Below are 18,275 nucleotides of genomic sequence, written 5' to 3' on the forward strand. Positions count from 1 at the left end.
CTGCTCTGCCCTTGAATGAAAAATGACTTAATTATGGCCAATAACCAAAATGGCCAAATAGCATATTACTGAGCAGCACACTGATGGAATACAGAGAAAACTACTGTGCAGACAGCAGTGCGAAAAACACATAATTTGATGTCTAGTCACAATAACAGCAATTTGTGCTCCAGAGCACCGCTTCATCCTGTCAAGAGTGCACAGGGTTTGGTGCTAATTACTGAAAAGAGTGAACTAGCGAAAAAAGGCCATGTTTGTGCTGCTTTTTGACCTAATTACTTTCACTTGTTAAGTATCCCCCTCTCATCCACCTATGGCCCGTTGTTGTCTGACAGAGATTAACCACCACATACCGAGTCTGGAGAAAGTGTCGTGTAACAGAACACAACTTCGGCGATCCACAGTGTGGACGTGACACAAATAATTGAGGCCTTATGTGTAAAATCAGTGGAATGAGTATGTCGATGTTGGCTCGATTCCATTTTTATATGCGTATTGAAACTGGAGCATCAACTCATCTACACAATTCCGAGCATGTAAATGCTGTCATAACGCAGCACACAGTGTTAAAGAACTCAGGGCCTGCCTGAGAGATGTTCTTTGTTCTTTCAAGTAAACCCAAGAGAAAGCTAAACTACTCGGGTAAGGTTTCTTCTCAATCACTTACTCATTGTTTGCGACAGTAACAAACATACAAAATATTTATTACAATTGACTATTTAATGCAAGTTTCACAAAAGTTGAATAGTGCCGAGCAGAAAAAAACAAATGACAATTTCCCAGAGAAGAGGCAAAGAAAGCTCAAAGTGTTTATCACATTGACTCCATTGTTTCAAGTAAGCCAAGCTATAAGCAGTCTTTGGAAGTGCCTTTTGAAAGCTGAAGAAACAATAAACTGCTTCTGCAGAAACAATATTCTAATTCTAATGTGTCTTTATTCTCTCCACTGTGCAGAGTATGCTTCTATTTACAGGGAAGGAGATAAATAAAAGAGGAGAAAAAGAATGGATTGCACGTATACTGTATCCTTACATACCAATATGCAGCACCATAAAGAAGAATGTATGGCCACCATTTCATGAATTCTCATGTTATCCGAGGCGCAAAGAAAACATTTTATCCAGCCATTAAACTGATGGCAGATTAGATAGCCATACTGAGACAGTTAGCATGTCACCATGGACCAGAGATTAAGAAATGACATTAAAACTCATCCGCTGGAGAGAGCTAAGCAGGGCTACAATGTCAAAAAAGAGTGAGTGAGTGTGGTACTTTAAATGCACAAATACAGGAGTACTGTGCATTATGACTGTGAACTCCAGTTGATGCATGCCTAAATAAGGTAATGAACATTACACCTGTGCATGTTTGATACTGTATGCACATAAAGGGGCACACAGTACGTTATAGCTGAGAACACTCATTATTTCGCATTATAGCTAAGAATACTAATTATTGTACATTATAGCTAAGAATGCTCACTGCCGTACATTATAGTTAAGGATGCTGAGCACCATACATTGTAGCTAAGAATGTTCAGTGCTGTACATCATAGCTGAGATTTACAGCTGTCCTGTTATGGGTCAGGCTGGAGATATCTCATATGGTGAAAACTTTGCGGTTGTGACTATTCACACCTCAAATGTTAAGCTGGTTATCTCGTGCGAGTCAAACCAGGGGTTCGTCATACTCCAAAACAGGCCTAGCTGTCTACTTGATGTTACCAAACAACATAGACAGAGCAGAGCCAACAAAAGATCTTTCATAATAATTCACTGCCCAGGTGCATGAATCAAATCAAGCTAAATGCTAAATATAGGCCTATATTTAATCAACAGTTCTCCTCAACTGCCACTTATAGTTGAGCAAAATGTTGATTAAATCCAGGCCATTGTGTGAAAAGATCAATATGGCCAATAAGGCCCTGTGTCAAGAACTGCTGTTCATGCAATTACCACTGATAAATAGATGCTATGGGTCTCTCCACTGAAACAGCAAGTCTTGACTAAAACAGTACTGTTCCTGTGGTTACTCCACTTGATCCCCCTGATGCTTCTAAAGCACCTAGTCTGGGGTGGGATTTTTAATAACACACACAGCCCACTGTTTGCATATCAGGTTCCTCAAGTGGATCAAAGGATCTCCTTGCTCTTAAAGCAATTAATGCGAAAAGCCTTCAACTCTTCCGTCAGCTGCATGGCACGCTGTAATTTTATGGACTATTGTGGCCTTAATGGGATTAGAAAATTACAGTGCTGTGCTCAAGATTCATAGAGAGGACAATCAAACTAAACACCAGAACTTCCATATTTACTGTTTCTTTTCACATTCTGTCTTCATTCCATATTTTTCATTAATTGTGAATTTGCATATTCTTTGCCTGAAGTATACACAAAAGCCTATCATAGCCATGACATAGAATGAAGACCAAGCAACAATATATTTTGTACTCTTTTATTTTGCTTTCACTTTTAAATGAGCACAAATGGACTCAACAGTATCATGCTTGTGGCAACTACAACATAATGTAAAAAGAATCAAAAATAGGCAGATAATATATGTTACATGTGCTCTGCCATTTCTGCTGTGTAAGAACTTTGAGCTAGATTTGCTCTAACAATTATCCTCAATGTGACTCCAGACACTGTCAGCACGAATGTGTGCGTGCACACACGTGTGTGTGTGTGTTTGTGCGTATGTGTGTGTACATGTGTGTGCGTGTGTGTGTGTGTGCATGCGTGTGTGTGTATGTGTGTGTGTTTACGCGTATGTGTGCGTGTACGTGTGCACACGCCTGTGTGTAAGCGTGCGCCTTTGCTTGTGCCCGTTCTTGACACACTGAGATGCAGTGTGAACTCTGTAGAACTCTAGTGTTTAGGAGGACTTTCAGAGAACCTCAGCATTTTTGCTTTCCCTGTTCCATCTGACTGCCAGACTGTTTCCATTCCCAGCCTCCACTCCCACACATGCTCCACTTCCCAACCTTACATTTATCACACTGACACAAGCGGCCTACAACAATTAACAGAGGGCAGATACATTACATACTGCTCCAAAGATATAACTGCTCCACCAAATATGCCATATCCGTTCATATTAACAATTTCATGCTTTGCATTGGTTAAGCCTCTCAACTGAAAATAATATTGATCCATGAGAGGATGATCTGATAAACTTGCATCTCATAAAAAAGCCCACCAGGCATAACTCAGGTTGGAGTCAGCCAGAACTTCTTTTCAGCTCTTTTTTCTGCTCTCCATGCATTCAGCTGAGACTCCCCAATGACCCATTCCACTGTTTGTTTACATATTTGTTTGCTCAGACCGATTATTGCTTGTTTGCTGGTAGAATTGTTTTATGTCTGTTTGCTCTTCCATTTTGTTTGGAATCTCATTCTTGCGAGACCCACAGGAGGTTTGTGAGCAACCCTGCGCTAATATTGAAACCATCCTTGCTTTAATGCACAGACCAATGTCAACCCCATAAGTTACCTCATCCCTGCAGGCTGTCTCCCTTTAGTCAGCCTTCACAGCAGAATGCCCCAACGCCCGAAACAACCAAAGACTATACTCAACCCCCAACCTCTGAGAGAACTCGCTGTAATATTCCAAATAATCAGGATTGCACCACCTTCCTAGGAATTGTAATATTTCCACAAGGAATATCTCAAAACTAAAAAATAACTATAACAAAAACTTTTGCAGTCCAGGCTACCAACTGTTTTTCAGTACAGACTGAAAGAAGTGTAAGTTACCCCAAGTGGGACCCAGTGAATGGATAGAAGCCACCAAGCTTCAGGTGCGAGGAAATACACAAGCATGGAAATGAAATTTGTGGATGAAATTTAATACCAGGATTTTCAATTCTGATAGCAGGACTTACTTATGAGTACAATTATGGCATTGATGTATACCATAAACTGCTATGATGTTGAGTTTGATCAGATGCTATACAGTTTGCATCCAATGGTACAACCAATTGACTACTAAATATACCCACTGACCATATGAATTAACATTACAATACAAAGGTACCAGCAGGCTTTACTGTGAAACTGTGTTTTGGCAGGACACATGCAGATTCAGACTACTGCTCCAGTAAATTCTACCACAATTGGAGAAATTCAAGAAACGTTGGACTTTTGTGTGAATTATGACAAAGATTAAAATTGCCCTTAATCTGTTTTGAAAAGTTTGACTCTCCACCTGCATCACCATGTGTTAATCGATTTCTTATAATTTATTCAAAATTAACATCAGCTGCATTGCCGTACAGTACCCAGCTGATATGTAAGAGCCAGCCAGGTTTTATATTTCTGAATCTTTTTATTTATTTTTTATTTTTACAAAAATCAAAGCATGTACACCACATTTTAAATGTCCTTGACTGAATTGGCAGATGAATGCTAATCCAGTGTCTGCTTCTTTTGATTTCATTCACAACGCTACACATGTACTCTGCTAATAAAAGACAGGAGGTATAATGAGGAAGGCAGTGGAAGGGCCCATAACAGCTTGTCAATGAGTAGCAGGACTGTTAGCTGAAGAGTAACGACAGTGTGGCGATGCTGACTGCTCTTGCTCAGATCCGAGCGCAGCTCCATCGTTCTGTATTACCTATTTGTGATGCTCTTTTGAACACGACCTCTTCAGAAGCTTCAAAGGGAAGCTATTTGACTTTTCATTCATCTGTGCAGAAAGCAATTTCATTCCAAAAAACCCTCAATAGCAATGTCATGAGGGCTAGGCCATGGATCATTAGCGCTACAAGCTGCACAGGGAGAATATTACAGAATGCTTCAAGCACGGGCCAGCAACACATTTTAACATGAGTCACGACAATAAATACACAACAATGAACATATTGCAGGCCTATACATTTTTTTAATAACACAAAGTACATTAAGGAACATTTCTTTAGTTGAACACTACAAACAGTACAATGCACTTTGATTTGAGTGAGTTCTTGAGTTGATTTCCCTGTGACACACGGTATGATGATTCAATAGGGTCCAAGTTGAACTATGCGGTTGTTCCCTGTACTTGGACCGGTACTTCTCTCTAGGGGTTTCGTCATACTTGTTCCTGGTTATGGTTATACACTTTGTTGTACGTCGCTCTGGATAAGAGCGACAAAATGCCAAATGCATGTAATGTAATGTAATGTAATGTAATGTAACTCATTCTAAAGTCACTTCATCTACAAATGGGAAAATGGTCCAGGGGTTTCAGCTGTGTGCAATGTTGAACGGGGCAAAGTGCAGCTGTTCATTGTATCTAATTCCATCTCAACGCAATCTAAACTGGAGTTAGCAATGGCTGAGGATTACCAGTAGGAACCATGACATAACATAACATAATGATGAGAACAGGCCCAACAATGTTCGCCATTTTCCTGACTAAATTGTACCAAATGCTCTGATTACATACAGACTAGTTAGGTTTTAATACCGTATCAAGTCTTGACAATCCACATTGTCTCTGCCTCTACTACGTGACCAATATGAACTGTTAGCATCATTTCTCAAAGTCAGTCTGGACACTAGGGTGATGCCCTGTGAAGTTCAGAGTGAGCTGCGTATTGTGTCATTTTGAATCCCACTGTGTGTAAGGACAGGGGGAGGCAGTAGGCTTGCATCACTTGGAATATGGAACTACAAATCCTTGTCTTTTTTGCCAGCTGTAAGTGCAACTGAAGAAATATGACATCCAGAAAGCCACATCTGCTTTCGCTTGACCTTCTCCCACTGCCCCACAATGCTAGAGGGGGGGTTGGAATGGGGCGCTGGAGTTATCTAACACACCCAAGGTCACCTGATCTGTTTAACACGCATGAGCATACTGACGCTCAACTCCTTCATCATCCGACACGCCAAAAGCACCCCTGTTGCTTGGAAACAGTAGAAAATTCCTCCATTTGCACATAGAATTTTCATTTTGAAACAGACTTTATGTTTTGTTAGAGCAGAAGGTGTGGTCCACCAGTAGTTTACAACGTCAAGAGAAATATAGGCAACATTTTTCAGTGGGGTAACTGCGATACTCACAGACCGCTTTAATGGTATATGGCTAGCAGAGTTTGAAGATCAGCAGCACTACTCACAAAGATTTCCCCATTTCAAGTTTATGTTAACATTCCCTAATCACGCATGCAAAATGCAATGATCACCCATACATACCACACCACATTCCTGAGAAACCAGTCTCACACCAAGTTTATTTTGGTAATGCCACATGGAGAAACTTCCAGAATGTTACCACTGTAAAAAATTCACAACCACACTGAAAATCCAACAGTTCCGCAATATTGCACAGTACCAGAATGACTTTGCGAACATACTAATACACTAATCTATCTGAACATTTTCTTCTCGCCATACATGTAATTGGTGGCTTTTATGAGAAGCTGGTTTAAATTTAGCATTTCTTGAAAATGAAATATCCTTCAGGAATAATACTGTAAGAACGGTTTGAATGTTTAGTCTGTCCATAATCCTCTGGATTCAAAATGAAATATTTGTGGAGAGGGAAAAAAACACAACAAAGCAGGACTTTAAGGAAGCAATAAACCAACAGCCAAAGAGCTGTTTCCTTTGTTGGAAGAGTAACTCGAAACACAAATGCCTGTAAATCACCGGTGGCAGGAAATATGGAAAAAAAGTTAAATAAAATCAGACCTCATTTAAAGATATTTTACCTGTGCCCAGTGTGAGCTTCCGAACCCTTGAGAAATTCACGTGAAAATATTTTCTTTAGAAAAGTGTCTTTGTCACAACACCACAAAATACCCCCTGGGAATTCAATTAAATTAAACTTTCAACCATCTGGTAATTTAACAAAATAAAAGACAAAACCAGGCCCTCAACCACAGCATCCTAGCCCAGCACAAAATAAGAATAACCCCACACCCTTTCCCAAATGCAGAATAAGCTCACCAGAGAGTGCTCTGACTTGCTCAGCGCTGAAACATTCTAAAACGTATGAGTCAACACCCAGCGTCTTGAATTGCTAGCTGGTCATGGCCAAGCAGTTTATCCCAGTCTATCACATCAGCAGCATAGCCAAGTGATTAAAAATGGCTTTGCCGTGAGCTGTACGTCTGCCTTGCACTATGTGCTCAGCTGGGGAAATCTGGAATTTCAGATCTGCCGGCCTTGCCCAGGATGCCACACATATTGCAGTGGAAGCCACACTTTTATTTTATTCATAAGTAAAGTAGGTCATCATCCATGCTCCAACATTACAGTGTTACACTATGATTACTAGGATTGCTGAAAATCACACTTCAAAAGGAACAAGGTTAGCAGAACTGTTGATAATTAAAATCCAGTTAGAAACCAACTGGAGAGTAGGATGTAAGTTTTATGAAAATGTTTGAACACATTAATAACATTTCTATTAATGACTGAGATTTTGTTTAACTGATGCTATTCGACATTCAAAATCTTAAATCCGAGGCACACTAGTCAAAATGCTCATGGCAAAGACATCACACAAACACACACACACATGCATGCACACACGCACACACACACAAGCACGCACACACACACGCACACACAAACTCGTACACGCCCAAGTGGGATAAACTTAAAACAGTGGATCACATTTCTTGGCGTGTCCTATGGCCTTGCATTTCACAATATCCCCACTAATATAATCACAGCATTTTTCCTTGAAGCAACAACCCAAGGGCACCCAACTTTTATCTTCAAACTCTGCCCTAGTCATCACTAACAAAACAGGAACATGTGTTATTCTGTGGGTAGATGATCCTTCATAAAAAGCATTGTCTCAGAAGTTGTAGCTTAAGTGCCCTGAAGGGATTTACTTTAAAAACCGATGTGAGAACAGCTGTTTAACATTTAAGAGGGCTGCTATTTATGGCAAGGCAACTTGCTCTTGCTGCCCACAGCCCACCCGATGTAATCAACTGCACTTTCACCAGAAAACCGCCCTCAAAGAAGAGCATCTCACACACCTCAAATATCCACCTTTGAATTTTTGATCGTGATCGGCGGTTAGCACATTTACACAAACCTATAACTGAGTTAGATGAACGCCCATTTTAAGAGAAACAAACCGGAGGTGGGCACATAAATGTTAACATATCCACTGATAGGGACAGGAAGGATGGAATTCAATCCTAAAGCCTTGCGGTTTGGCCTTAGCTAAGAGTAAAACATGGAAGGAAGTGTTGCTTTTTTACCTAGATGGCATCTTGCTTTAATTTCAAGCTGAAATAACATTGTAACTATAAAGAGTAGGACTGGATTTTGAACATAATATTTTATGTCTGACTTTCCTTCCCCTTAATCTCCATCCAGCAGGGATGTAGTCACTGTCCACATCAGAAACATGTTTAATAATGCATTTGGTAACAGTTTCATATACACATATTTATGAACTAATGGATTAGTGAGAATAAGGGATTCAGTTCAGCTTTTAAATAATGCAAAACTGTTTGTACTTTCCCAATGCTACTATTTATCTGAGTTCTTCATTTTGTTAATATGTTCAATTAAAGAAAACATTTGGAAAAAAAAAGAATGTCTATACAGTATATGCCATGACAAAAGGCATATGATCAAAAATAACTTCATGATCTGCAAAACCGCCCCATTAACACCTTTAAATGAACGTGGAAATAGAGAGAGCAAGTGTGTGACCTTGCAGTGAAATGCGTAACTCAATCATTCTGCATCAGGAGGTAAAACGCATCCCAGGGAGTTGGCATGATCATGCCTTTACGGCAGACTCTGAAAGAGAGCCATTCTCTTTAGCCTACCCTCCGGGCCGCGGTTCTCAAAAGCAGTCGTACAGTTATGAGCTTCAGCAAAACCCCAGAATCACATGATTACACTCACAAGCAGCCAAGGAATATGAGAGGAGAACTGAATAAAACAAACAAAGGAATCATTTGATAATTACTACATGAACAATGGCCTTCAGTGTTGTTGGATTGTTTTAGCATTGCAGATTTCAGGACAGGGCATTCTTGTGCACACTGCTATTGCAATACAAACAGATGTATTATTTATTTTTTTTGTTTTTACTATTTATGTAAATTGGTTATATACAATCTAAAATCCATGAATTTTAGGGACTCTTTTTTAACAAAAGGGACATTCTGGAGTAGAGTATTTTTCAATAAAATTTTAACACAAAAATAAAGGAGGTACATATATTTAATATCATTAAAATTTATCCCCAGGCAAGACAATGAGGTGCCTTCAAGCGTGAAGCAGAATACAGCTTCTCCTATGTCAAGCAGCAGAGCGAGATGTATGGATTGTGGAGTCACATGACTTTCATATCATCTGACCTCTGACCTCACAGAGAGGATCAGCAGAGACATGCAGGAATGCATATTGTGTCAGTCCCACACAGCAGTGCTGTCGCCACATAAAGCATGCACAGGAACATTTGGCCACATAGGAGGCATTCACACATATGTACACCAATACACAGACCCAAAAGCACAGACAGACAGACAGACACACACACACACACACACAAACACACACATGCATGCACACACACACATGTGCAAACACACTTTACACACACACACACACACACACACACAACTGCACACATACACTCACGAACACACGCACTACAGCTCATGTGATTACTGAGCCAGAAGAGGGCCTCTTCAGTTTCTTAGAGCTGTGGAGATCTAATTGTCTTTCCAGGTCACTGGTGTGTGCATATTTAAGTACATGTGCATTTATTTGTGAGTTTATGTATATGTGAGGCAGGGTGTGCGGGTCTGTGTTCATACGTGCGTATGCGTGCCCATGTGCGTACATGTGCACGTCCATGTGCATGTGTATGTACTGGTGTGTGTATGTGTGCCTGTGCGTGTGTGTGTGTGTGCATGTGTGTGTAGGGCAGGGTTTATGCCATTGTTTATGTGCATAGGAATTTATGAGAGCAAGTAACTGTTCATGTTTTTATGTGTGCATTGGTGTATACATGTGTGAATTTGTGAAGGTGTGTGTGTGCCTTGTACCTCTGTAACTGCATATGTAAGTGCTATGTAATAACTATTGTAATGGGATCATGTAAGTATGTGTTTAATTACAGAGTGTTAAAGATTTTCAATACAGCAAGTACCCAGCAACAAGGCTTCTCTAGTCAATACTAACAGTATTTTAGATGACTACATGGCTACAGGGCCATTGTGATATAAAAATCAATCAAGCCTACATCTGGCATAGTTGCAAGTGTGGAGTATTTCCTCCTATATAACATCACTCCACAAAACATTATGCTTATTTAATATGGTGGCTAATATGCATAGTAACTAAACAACAACTAAATCACTTTTCATTCAAGTGTCTCATGAGGACAGTCAATATTACAATTTCATCACAGGAACTGCTTCTGAAAAAAAAAAAAAAACATTACTACCACCTTAATTATCTCCATCTATCCATTATCTATACCCGCTTATCCTGAGCAGGGTCATGGGGATGCTGGAGCCTATCCCAGCCTGCATTGGCCAAGTGGCAGGAATACACCCTGGACAGGCCGCCAATCTATCGCAGGGCACACACACCATTCACTGACTCACTCATACCTACGGGCAATTTATGGTCTCCAATCGGCCTACCTGCATGTCTTTGGACAGTGGGAGGAAACCCACGCGGACACGGGGAGAACATGCAAACTCCACACAGAAAGGCCCTAAGCCGAGATTCAAAACCACAACCTTCTTGCTGTGAGGCAACAGTGCTATCCACTGCACCACCGTGCCGCCCACCTTAGTTATCTAAAATAGTGATGTAAAAGAAATTGAAAGTGTGAGAGTTTGAGTGTTTGAGAAAGGCAATTATTACTAAACTGTATGGTGTCACATGCATTATTGGAAAGAATCATACTCCAGTGCAAAACAGCTAAATATCTCCTGTCATGAAAGATTAGCACAGCAACTGTAATAGACCACAAGACCTTTAGCTCAGGGTGGCAAGAGAACACATGTCAGTGAAGTGCACAGATGAGCCAGTGGAGAGTAGTCACTTCAAGAGAAAAGAAGAAAGACATGGCCCTGTTTATTAGGAGAAAAACAGTCCACCCCTCCCTAAGAACAGTCCTGAGGATAGGCTGATGTTGTTTGTCTCACTGAGTGCTGGCCGCTTAAACCAAGGCCTACAATTTGCCCTCACACAGTCGTAATGGCCAAAATGTTTGAGGGAGTAGTGGTGTCCTTCCTGAAGTACTGTTTTAATCAGATTAAACAGGCCAGCTGATAGACTCACTAACATTTCCCATGGGACTACCATTATGTAGCCCCCCCTCAGATTGTCCTAATATAGCCTTTTTTGGCCATGAAAAAGCAGCTTTCCTGACCTACTGACATCATTGTGGTGAAAGGGATCAGATGTTCTCTACTTTCCCTTAAAATGTGATGTGATTATCTTCATTGAGGCTAACCAGGGGCATGTGTTTGTGAAATGGCACTGAACTTTACTGACTGTAAACTTTTTTTCTCATTTTAAAATCAATTTGCAGTTCTACCACCATTCAATACTGATTAGATACATGGTGTCATTTGTAATGGTGGTTAAGGATCAGTTGCATTGTGGGCATAGGTAGCATTACTGAGATATGTGGCAGTGACCTATGCCCCTGAGACCGGGCAGAATACTGTTTTTATTTTTATTTTATGATATAATGCAAATGTAATGTATTTTATTTTTATTGAATTCCCCTTGGAGTGTAGGTTTTCATCATAGCAGAATATACGGTTCTTGAGATGAAGACCAGAGCCTCATGTCTCCTAAAGGGGACAAAAATGAACTGGCCTTAGGGGGATATGGCTTAAAGATCCATATTATCAAAGTCCCATGGATTCCCATGGAATGAGTAAAATATTTTTCATGATTCGTATATGTCATTTTATGTTCTGCTACTAACAGGCAGGCAAATGAAAATGAAAACACAAATATAAAGTCACGTAATAAGGAGCTGGGTCACCACTTTATTTATTGTTTAGGTATAAGATTGTAATGTAATGATTAAACTGGCTTTTCTTGTCTCAGGTTGAAAATTCTGGCCAATTGATATATGGTTGCTCAACTGTTATGCCTTACACTTCCAATTAATGCACAATCCTGGAGTACACAGTAAAATTTTCAGTGTTACGTCAACTCTTACAGAGTACATATGGTCCCAGTTGGACTCATATGTTCTCTTTTAGAGTTAAATTAACACTGGAAATATCACTGAGTTATATGCACTTATGTGTAGTGTGGTTGATGATGTGTTTCCTTTAGAATTCCACGCTGAGACACCATTTCTTTTATATTACTTGCATAGACACACATTCCTTGCGTAACATCAGCAAGTTGGGCTGTCTAGGCCACTGATGCTCTGGCTAAATTCACATGGCAAAAAAACCTTTTCAAAGTCTGAGAGAGGTTGCTTGCTTTAACAGTGGATGAGTCTCGCCTGTGTGGTAGGCTCGGCTTTGCTTGTAGTTGTTGTCCCTCATTTGTTGATTTTAAATAAAAAAACTTTATTGTGATCCATCCATGTTATGAAGACGCCTGGCTGGCAGGAAGTGAAGTTAACCCCCAGGCATGACTGTGCCTCCTAAGCAAACAGCAACTTAATGAATGTAAAATAATGTAATGAAAGCCTCTGCCTTTTTCAGCCAACCCATTGTTGTATGAGAATTGATGTGACAAGTTACCTTCTTGATGGATGTTGCATTAAATGGCTGCCTAAAATTCTGCTATAGGGTCTGATATTTTTTGAACTTTTAGAAATTATGCTTGAATTTAAATAATTGAGTATTTCAAAATAAAATGTTAGAGCCTTGTTAAAGTTCAATGTGGCAGGTAAAAAAATGCATGTATGAATTTAATGTTAACATAATGTTTGTGTGTGTGATTGCATGTGTCTGTGCGTGCGTGTGTGTGTGTGTTTCTGTGAGTGTGTGTGTGTGTGTGTGTGTGTGTGTGTTTGCGTGCGTGTGTGTGTATGTGTGTGTGTGCATGCGTGTGTGTGTGAGAGTTTGTCAGTGTGTGTGTGTGTGTGTGTGTGTGTGTTTGTGTGCGTGTGTGTGTGTGCGTGTGTGTGAGAGTGTGTGTGTGTGCGTGTGCATGTTTGTGAGTGTGTGTGTGTGAAAGTGTGTGTGAGTGCTCAAAAATGGTGGAGCACTCAAGCATACCAATCTCAAAATTCCCAATATCTATCTATGTACAAATCTATATCTATACCATAGATATAAAACTATTGTCACCCTCAGTCAGCTATTCTGCCAAGACCTGAAGATCGTTAACCTTTGCAATAATGGGATCATGAAGCACAGATAGGTTCATTTACTGAGCACATATTTACAACAAAGGGGATAGCGCCATTGCAGCATACCACTGCAGTATTTCCAACAAACATTTTTTACACATTCTGGTATACTGGTAACTAGTAGGTCAATATGTGGCTTGCTAGCGCTTGGTTATTTCATTCAGTAAAGCAGATGAACAGGCTTTTCACTGGTTGCAGCTCCAATAAACTGATTCAGTTTATAATTTGGACCAGGTCCAGGAGAGCTGAAAGGTCTGCTGGTTTTTAATGTCACTTATCACTTAATTTATCAATTAAAGCAGCCGATTACACTATTAACACACCTCGTCTGGCTTCTTGGGTCTAAACTGGTTTCTGATTTTTAAAAATAAAACAATAAAAATGTATGTCCTACATGGTGCTGAACATGTCCAATTCGCACCAATTCCCGCCCTAATATAGAATATCCAAACATTTGCAACCACAGCCACGTTCATGTACAAACCCCACTGGTGGTTAGGGAGAATGTAGACACCCACAGCTCTCCTATGAAACATGTGGTGTCACCAGCCTGCTTCTTTTCATTCTGCTGCTGACAGCTAAGCTCACACAGAGCTGAGTCAGTGATAGACCACTGATATGCAGCTTTGGCACGCAGTCCACCTGCACACTAGAGAGTGAAGACACACATGCCCCTAACTAACTGAACCCTCCCAAACCTGGGCAATTCAATCACCAGCTGTGCGCCACCTATGGAGCTACTGGCCACAGTCGGCAATGGCACGGTCCGGTTTTGATCCGAGTCAGAGGGGCTGATTCACACCGTGGTGCCTTAACCAAATGAGCCACTCAGCAACCCCTGGTTACTGATTTGAAGATGAAAACGAAAACAACAGTGCAGTCCAGTAGGGTTAGAGCTGAGGAGCCTGGATTTGGACCACAGCTGTTGGGCTCATTTGAGCCAGTTACTGATCAGACTACAAGGGGGCAACAGTGCGCAACAGTGCTCAAACCTCCCGTCCCGAGCGTCTGATTTTAAACCAAGGTGAAACACTAAGTAAAGTTCACCTCAGATGATCTAATAAATATCCCACGGCGCTGGTGCTTTATGGGATGCTTATCATGTCACACTTTCAGTCCTCTGGGTAAGTGTCTGCTAAGCAAATAAATGACAGAATAATGCAATGACTCAAAGCTCACAGAGCACAACGGCTTTGAACCATGGCTTGCAAACTGCAGAAGCCAAATACCGCCGTCGTGTTTGTGTGATCACTGCTAAAGCTGGTGTTTATTGAAAAAGCCTGCTGTCCTGCAGATACAACCGTTTTCACCTGAAAAACCCCTCTAGTGTTTGATGCTGTTCTCAGGGTAAGGGTGTACAGATGTGACCATGTTAAATAACGAAGCGTGCTGGCTGGCAGTACCATCCATTACAGTGCCTCCATACTGAGTGTGAGATTTTCCATCACACAGCATACGGTTTGGTCTCACTGATTCAACCACGTTAGGCAATGTGTTCATAGTGCTTCTATTTCATGCTGCTTCATTGATGTGTTCATGTGTCATCTGGGTTTAACAGTAATGGCCAAAAAGAGAATCAAATCTGTACTCACTGCAAAGCCTCCAAAATGGTCACACAAAGTATCAGTTATTCTCATTCATAAATAGGGAAATAGGCTGGAAATGGGCAGTTCACCATTCGCAGAAGAACCCTGTACAGGAACAAAGCACGTACATCACTGTGCATGATCAAGCACAGTCACTTAGGCCTCAATTCTACAGGGTGCTATGGAGCCTGAGACACCCTAGCGCTTTCCTTCTACTCTCACACTGACGTGACGTAAAATATCCCCACAGCAGCCTAGCCACCAGATAAATACCAAGGATGGCCTTGCAATAGGAATGTTAAAAGTGCCCTTCTAAAACGTGGGCATAACATTAGCTCTGCTCCAGAACATGTGCTATTGCACATTACCTTGAGGGCGCCGTGTCATAAATAATGGATACAAGAAGTAAAGCCCTTGCAGTCCACGAGCAGGTATCACAACATAATACTGGAGTTCTGTGTGACCTAAAACCTTGCGTGTCCTGAAAATGATAAAACTCAGGAATGCTTTTTTTAGTTTATAAAAGCAACATTATGCTTGTATTATTTAGTCACATGGGAATTTGAGTTATGAGAAATGACATCAATAATTACTTAAAATGTGTAAAAAAAAAAAGATTTTTTAAAATATATATATATTTTTTTTACAATTTTTAAATGACATTGAGGGTAATGTGCCATTACTTCAAAACTAGGGAAACAATGCATACACATAAAGATAACTTTAGAATCAAACAATAACGGTATACTATTGTTACCATAATAGGAAGCCCAGACAGGGACAGATGATTGGTGGTGAAAAATAAGACACCAGGAGAGGATGCCTTGATGGACAGGGCTCATGTGGGTCACTGGAAGACCCAAACATTAACTACGCATGCAGGACATCCACACAGTGACATGCCTAGAGTTAATTCAACTCTAACAGAGCTGCACAATCCAACAGGAAGCATATGTACACTGTAGATTTGACACTGAACATTTTACTACACACTAAGCAAGGACAACTCCACTAGATTGATTTGAGGTTTATCAAAAAGTTACTAGATAATACTCTATGCCACAGCCCTGGTTGCATTTCCACAGTTTAAATATATTAAATCCTGCAAGACTCAAGAGTGGTATTACAACTCGGTTTTTTTTTTTCTAAACTGAACAGAAAAGTCAGCTTTGCCATTACCATAAATGATACAGTGTTCATTACTGGAATTCTAGTGGCCTTGAACACATTGCCCTCACAGCCATGAGGTATAGGTCCAGACGCCCTTATGTGTAGGGAAATCTTGCAGCAAATTAGTTACTCTGGTGAAGCGTTTTAAAGATCAGCCTTTCTCACAGTAATGTCTTGGCAGACCTTGGAAGTACAACCAAACTGGCAAAAACCCATGCAGAACTATCACGGTCTCACCATTTCACTTTCATAGAAGCATAATTATTAAAGCTTCAAATGCCAATCGGCTAATCAATCTTTGAGAAGGGCAAACCTACAAGAATCCGGTGTGTCGTTCCAGCAATTATGTCAAGTTAACACATAAGGTTTATTTATTTGTTTATATATTTATTTATTTTAAGGAAACTACTGTATTGCATGTATATCAAACCAAAAAGGAAATCAGGGGATGCTTAATCCCGTCAGAAAATACAGTGCTGTTAGTCTGTAAACTGATAGCATACTACCAAAGAATCAACAGGTTTCGTCAGACAGTAACTATGCTATATCTAACACACAAAACACACACTTTGAATTAAAAGCGTGGAGCTATTGCTTGAATTAAACAGGTTGTAAAAGTCTTGATACGACCCCTTTTGCTAAACTATCTATGCAGGAACTCGAAGGGTTAAACACTTTGCACCATTGGTATATTCATTTTATTTCGATATCTTGGATGAGGGTTGGTTAGCTATTCAAAATTAAACAAAAATACTCATTTAACAAAAATGCGTCGTTTAAATGGTAAAAAGCCGACTGAAAGAGTGAAGCATATAAGATTTCTCCAAGGTCAGGATGGACAAGCATTTGAATAACAAGCAGAAACAAAAAACGAAGTTCTTACTGTTTAATTTCGGGCTCCCTTTTCGATCGCTTTGAGGCGGTAGGTCTGCAAACTGCACCCGGTGTCCTGACATCTTCAATTTCAGCACCTTTTACCTCACGGGCAGGGTCGCACCGCGCGTGGTCACCCTTTGCGCAGTTTTCTCAAAGTGTCCAAAAACTACAGATTATAAACAGCCGCGTTCAGAAGGCGCTTTCCTTCGCACCGACACACATGTAGGTGGCTATCCGCTGTATGTCGTTTCCCCCTCCTTACTATTTCTGTCCGAGTAGTTGCGGTGAATGCCAATACTGCAGTACTCTAGCTGTTCAGTCTATGCTCCGGAAACAGCGTCTCCAGTCTCACCTGACAGAGTGGTGGCTCAGTTTGAACGGGACCTCGCATTTTGGGGGGGTGACCGAGTCAGTACTGAAAGAGAAGCGGTTGTGTGTGTCGAGGAAAGAACTTCAATATTCACATGACTGCAGGCATTACGTCACTGCATTTTAAAACCAATGCTCCCTTGCGAGTGATGATAATTATTGTAATTTATCTGCCCATGTAACTGACGTGTCTTTCCATGCACGTGAAACAACGATGCAGGACAGGTAGATATTGGTCTCTTGGGAAATGCTGTAAAGTTTCATTTTTATTAATCTTTACTAAGAAGTGTCGACAATTTTGTTTTATAATAATATACATTTAAAAAATAAATAAAAAAACAGACACAGACCGTTGCTAAATATTACATAACACGGCGAATTCTTAAGCTTAAACAATGTACTAATTTTCATCTTATTTATAATTCGATAGTCAGAAATTCACACTTGCCGAATGCTTATTTCATAAACTTAGATAAGCACCATTTCAAAACGATGTGGATGAATCTTTTTTATAAGAAGCTTACGACCTGTATTCATCTTTATACGGTCTATGCCTGTATCTCAGTGACATTCGAGGGTTACAACAGCCTTCAGAATTTTACGTTACTATCTTCGTTTTCTTTGACAATGTGGCAATGTTTTTTTTTTTTTTTTTTTTTTTTTGGCTGCAAGACAAAAGACAAGCGTCCTATGCAGCTGGAGAATGGGAGGCGCGACAAAAAATCTGATATTTGGTTACAACATATAACAGAAGATATTTTGTGTTGCATTAAAAATATGTCACTTTCAGACTGGATGCATCATATCATATCAGAATAGATAATGCCATGTCAAATTTGAATATACTGAACATTAGGATAGATGTTTCATAGATATGTAAAAGTTGTATCACTGTCATATTGAACATTTGCAGTACATCAGTATATTGGAGACACCTTATCAGAGAAATAATATGCTA

At 40.2% G+C, this 18,275-nt stretch overlaps 1 protein-coding gene across 1 annotated transcript in view; it reads right to left on the reverse strand.

Annotated features, from left to right (window-relative positions):
• si:ch211-285f17.1 (sickle tail protein homolog) overlaps positions 1 to 17,374 on the reverse strand; it is a 170,390-nt gene extending 153,016 nt beyond the window's left edge. Inside the window, exon 1 of the mRNA XM_064332795.1 lies at positions 16,956 to 17,374. Within this exon, the coding sequence (XP_064188865.1) occupies positions 16,956 to 17,028 (73 nt within the window). The 5' untranslated portion in view covers positions 17,029 to 17,374. The remainder of the gene's footprint in view (positions 1 to 16,955) is intronic.
• Between the last annotated feature and the right edge of the window lie 901 nt (positions 17,375 to 18,275).

The sequence above is a fragment of the Anguilla rostrata genome, chromosome 4 (genome assembly GCF_018555375.3).
Source record: "Anguilla rostrata isolate EN2019 chromosome 4, ASM1855537v3, whole genome shotgun sequence".
Lineage (NCBI taxonomy): Eukaryota > Metazoa > Chordata > Actinopteri > Anguilliformes > Anguillidae > Anguilla > Anguilla rostrata.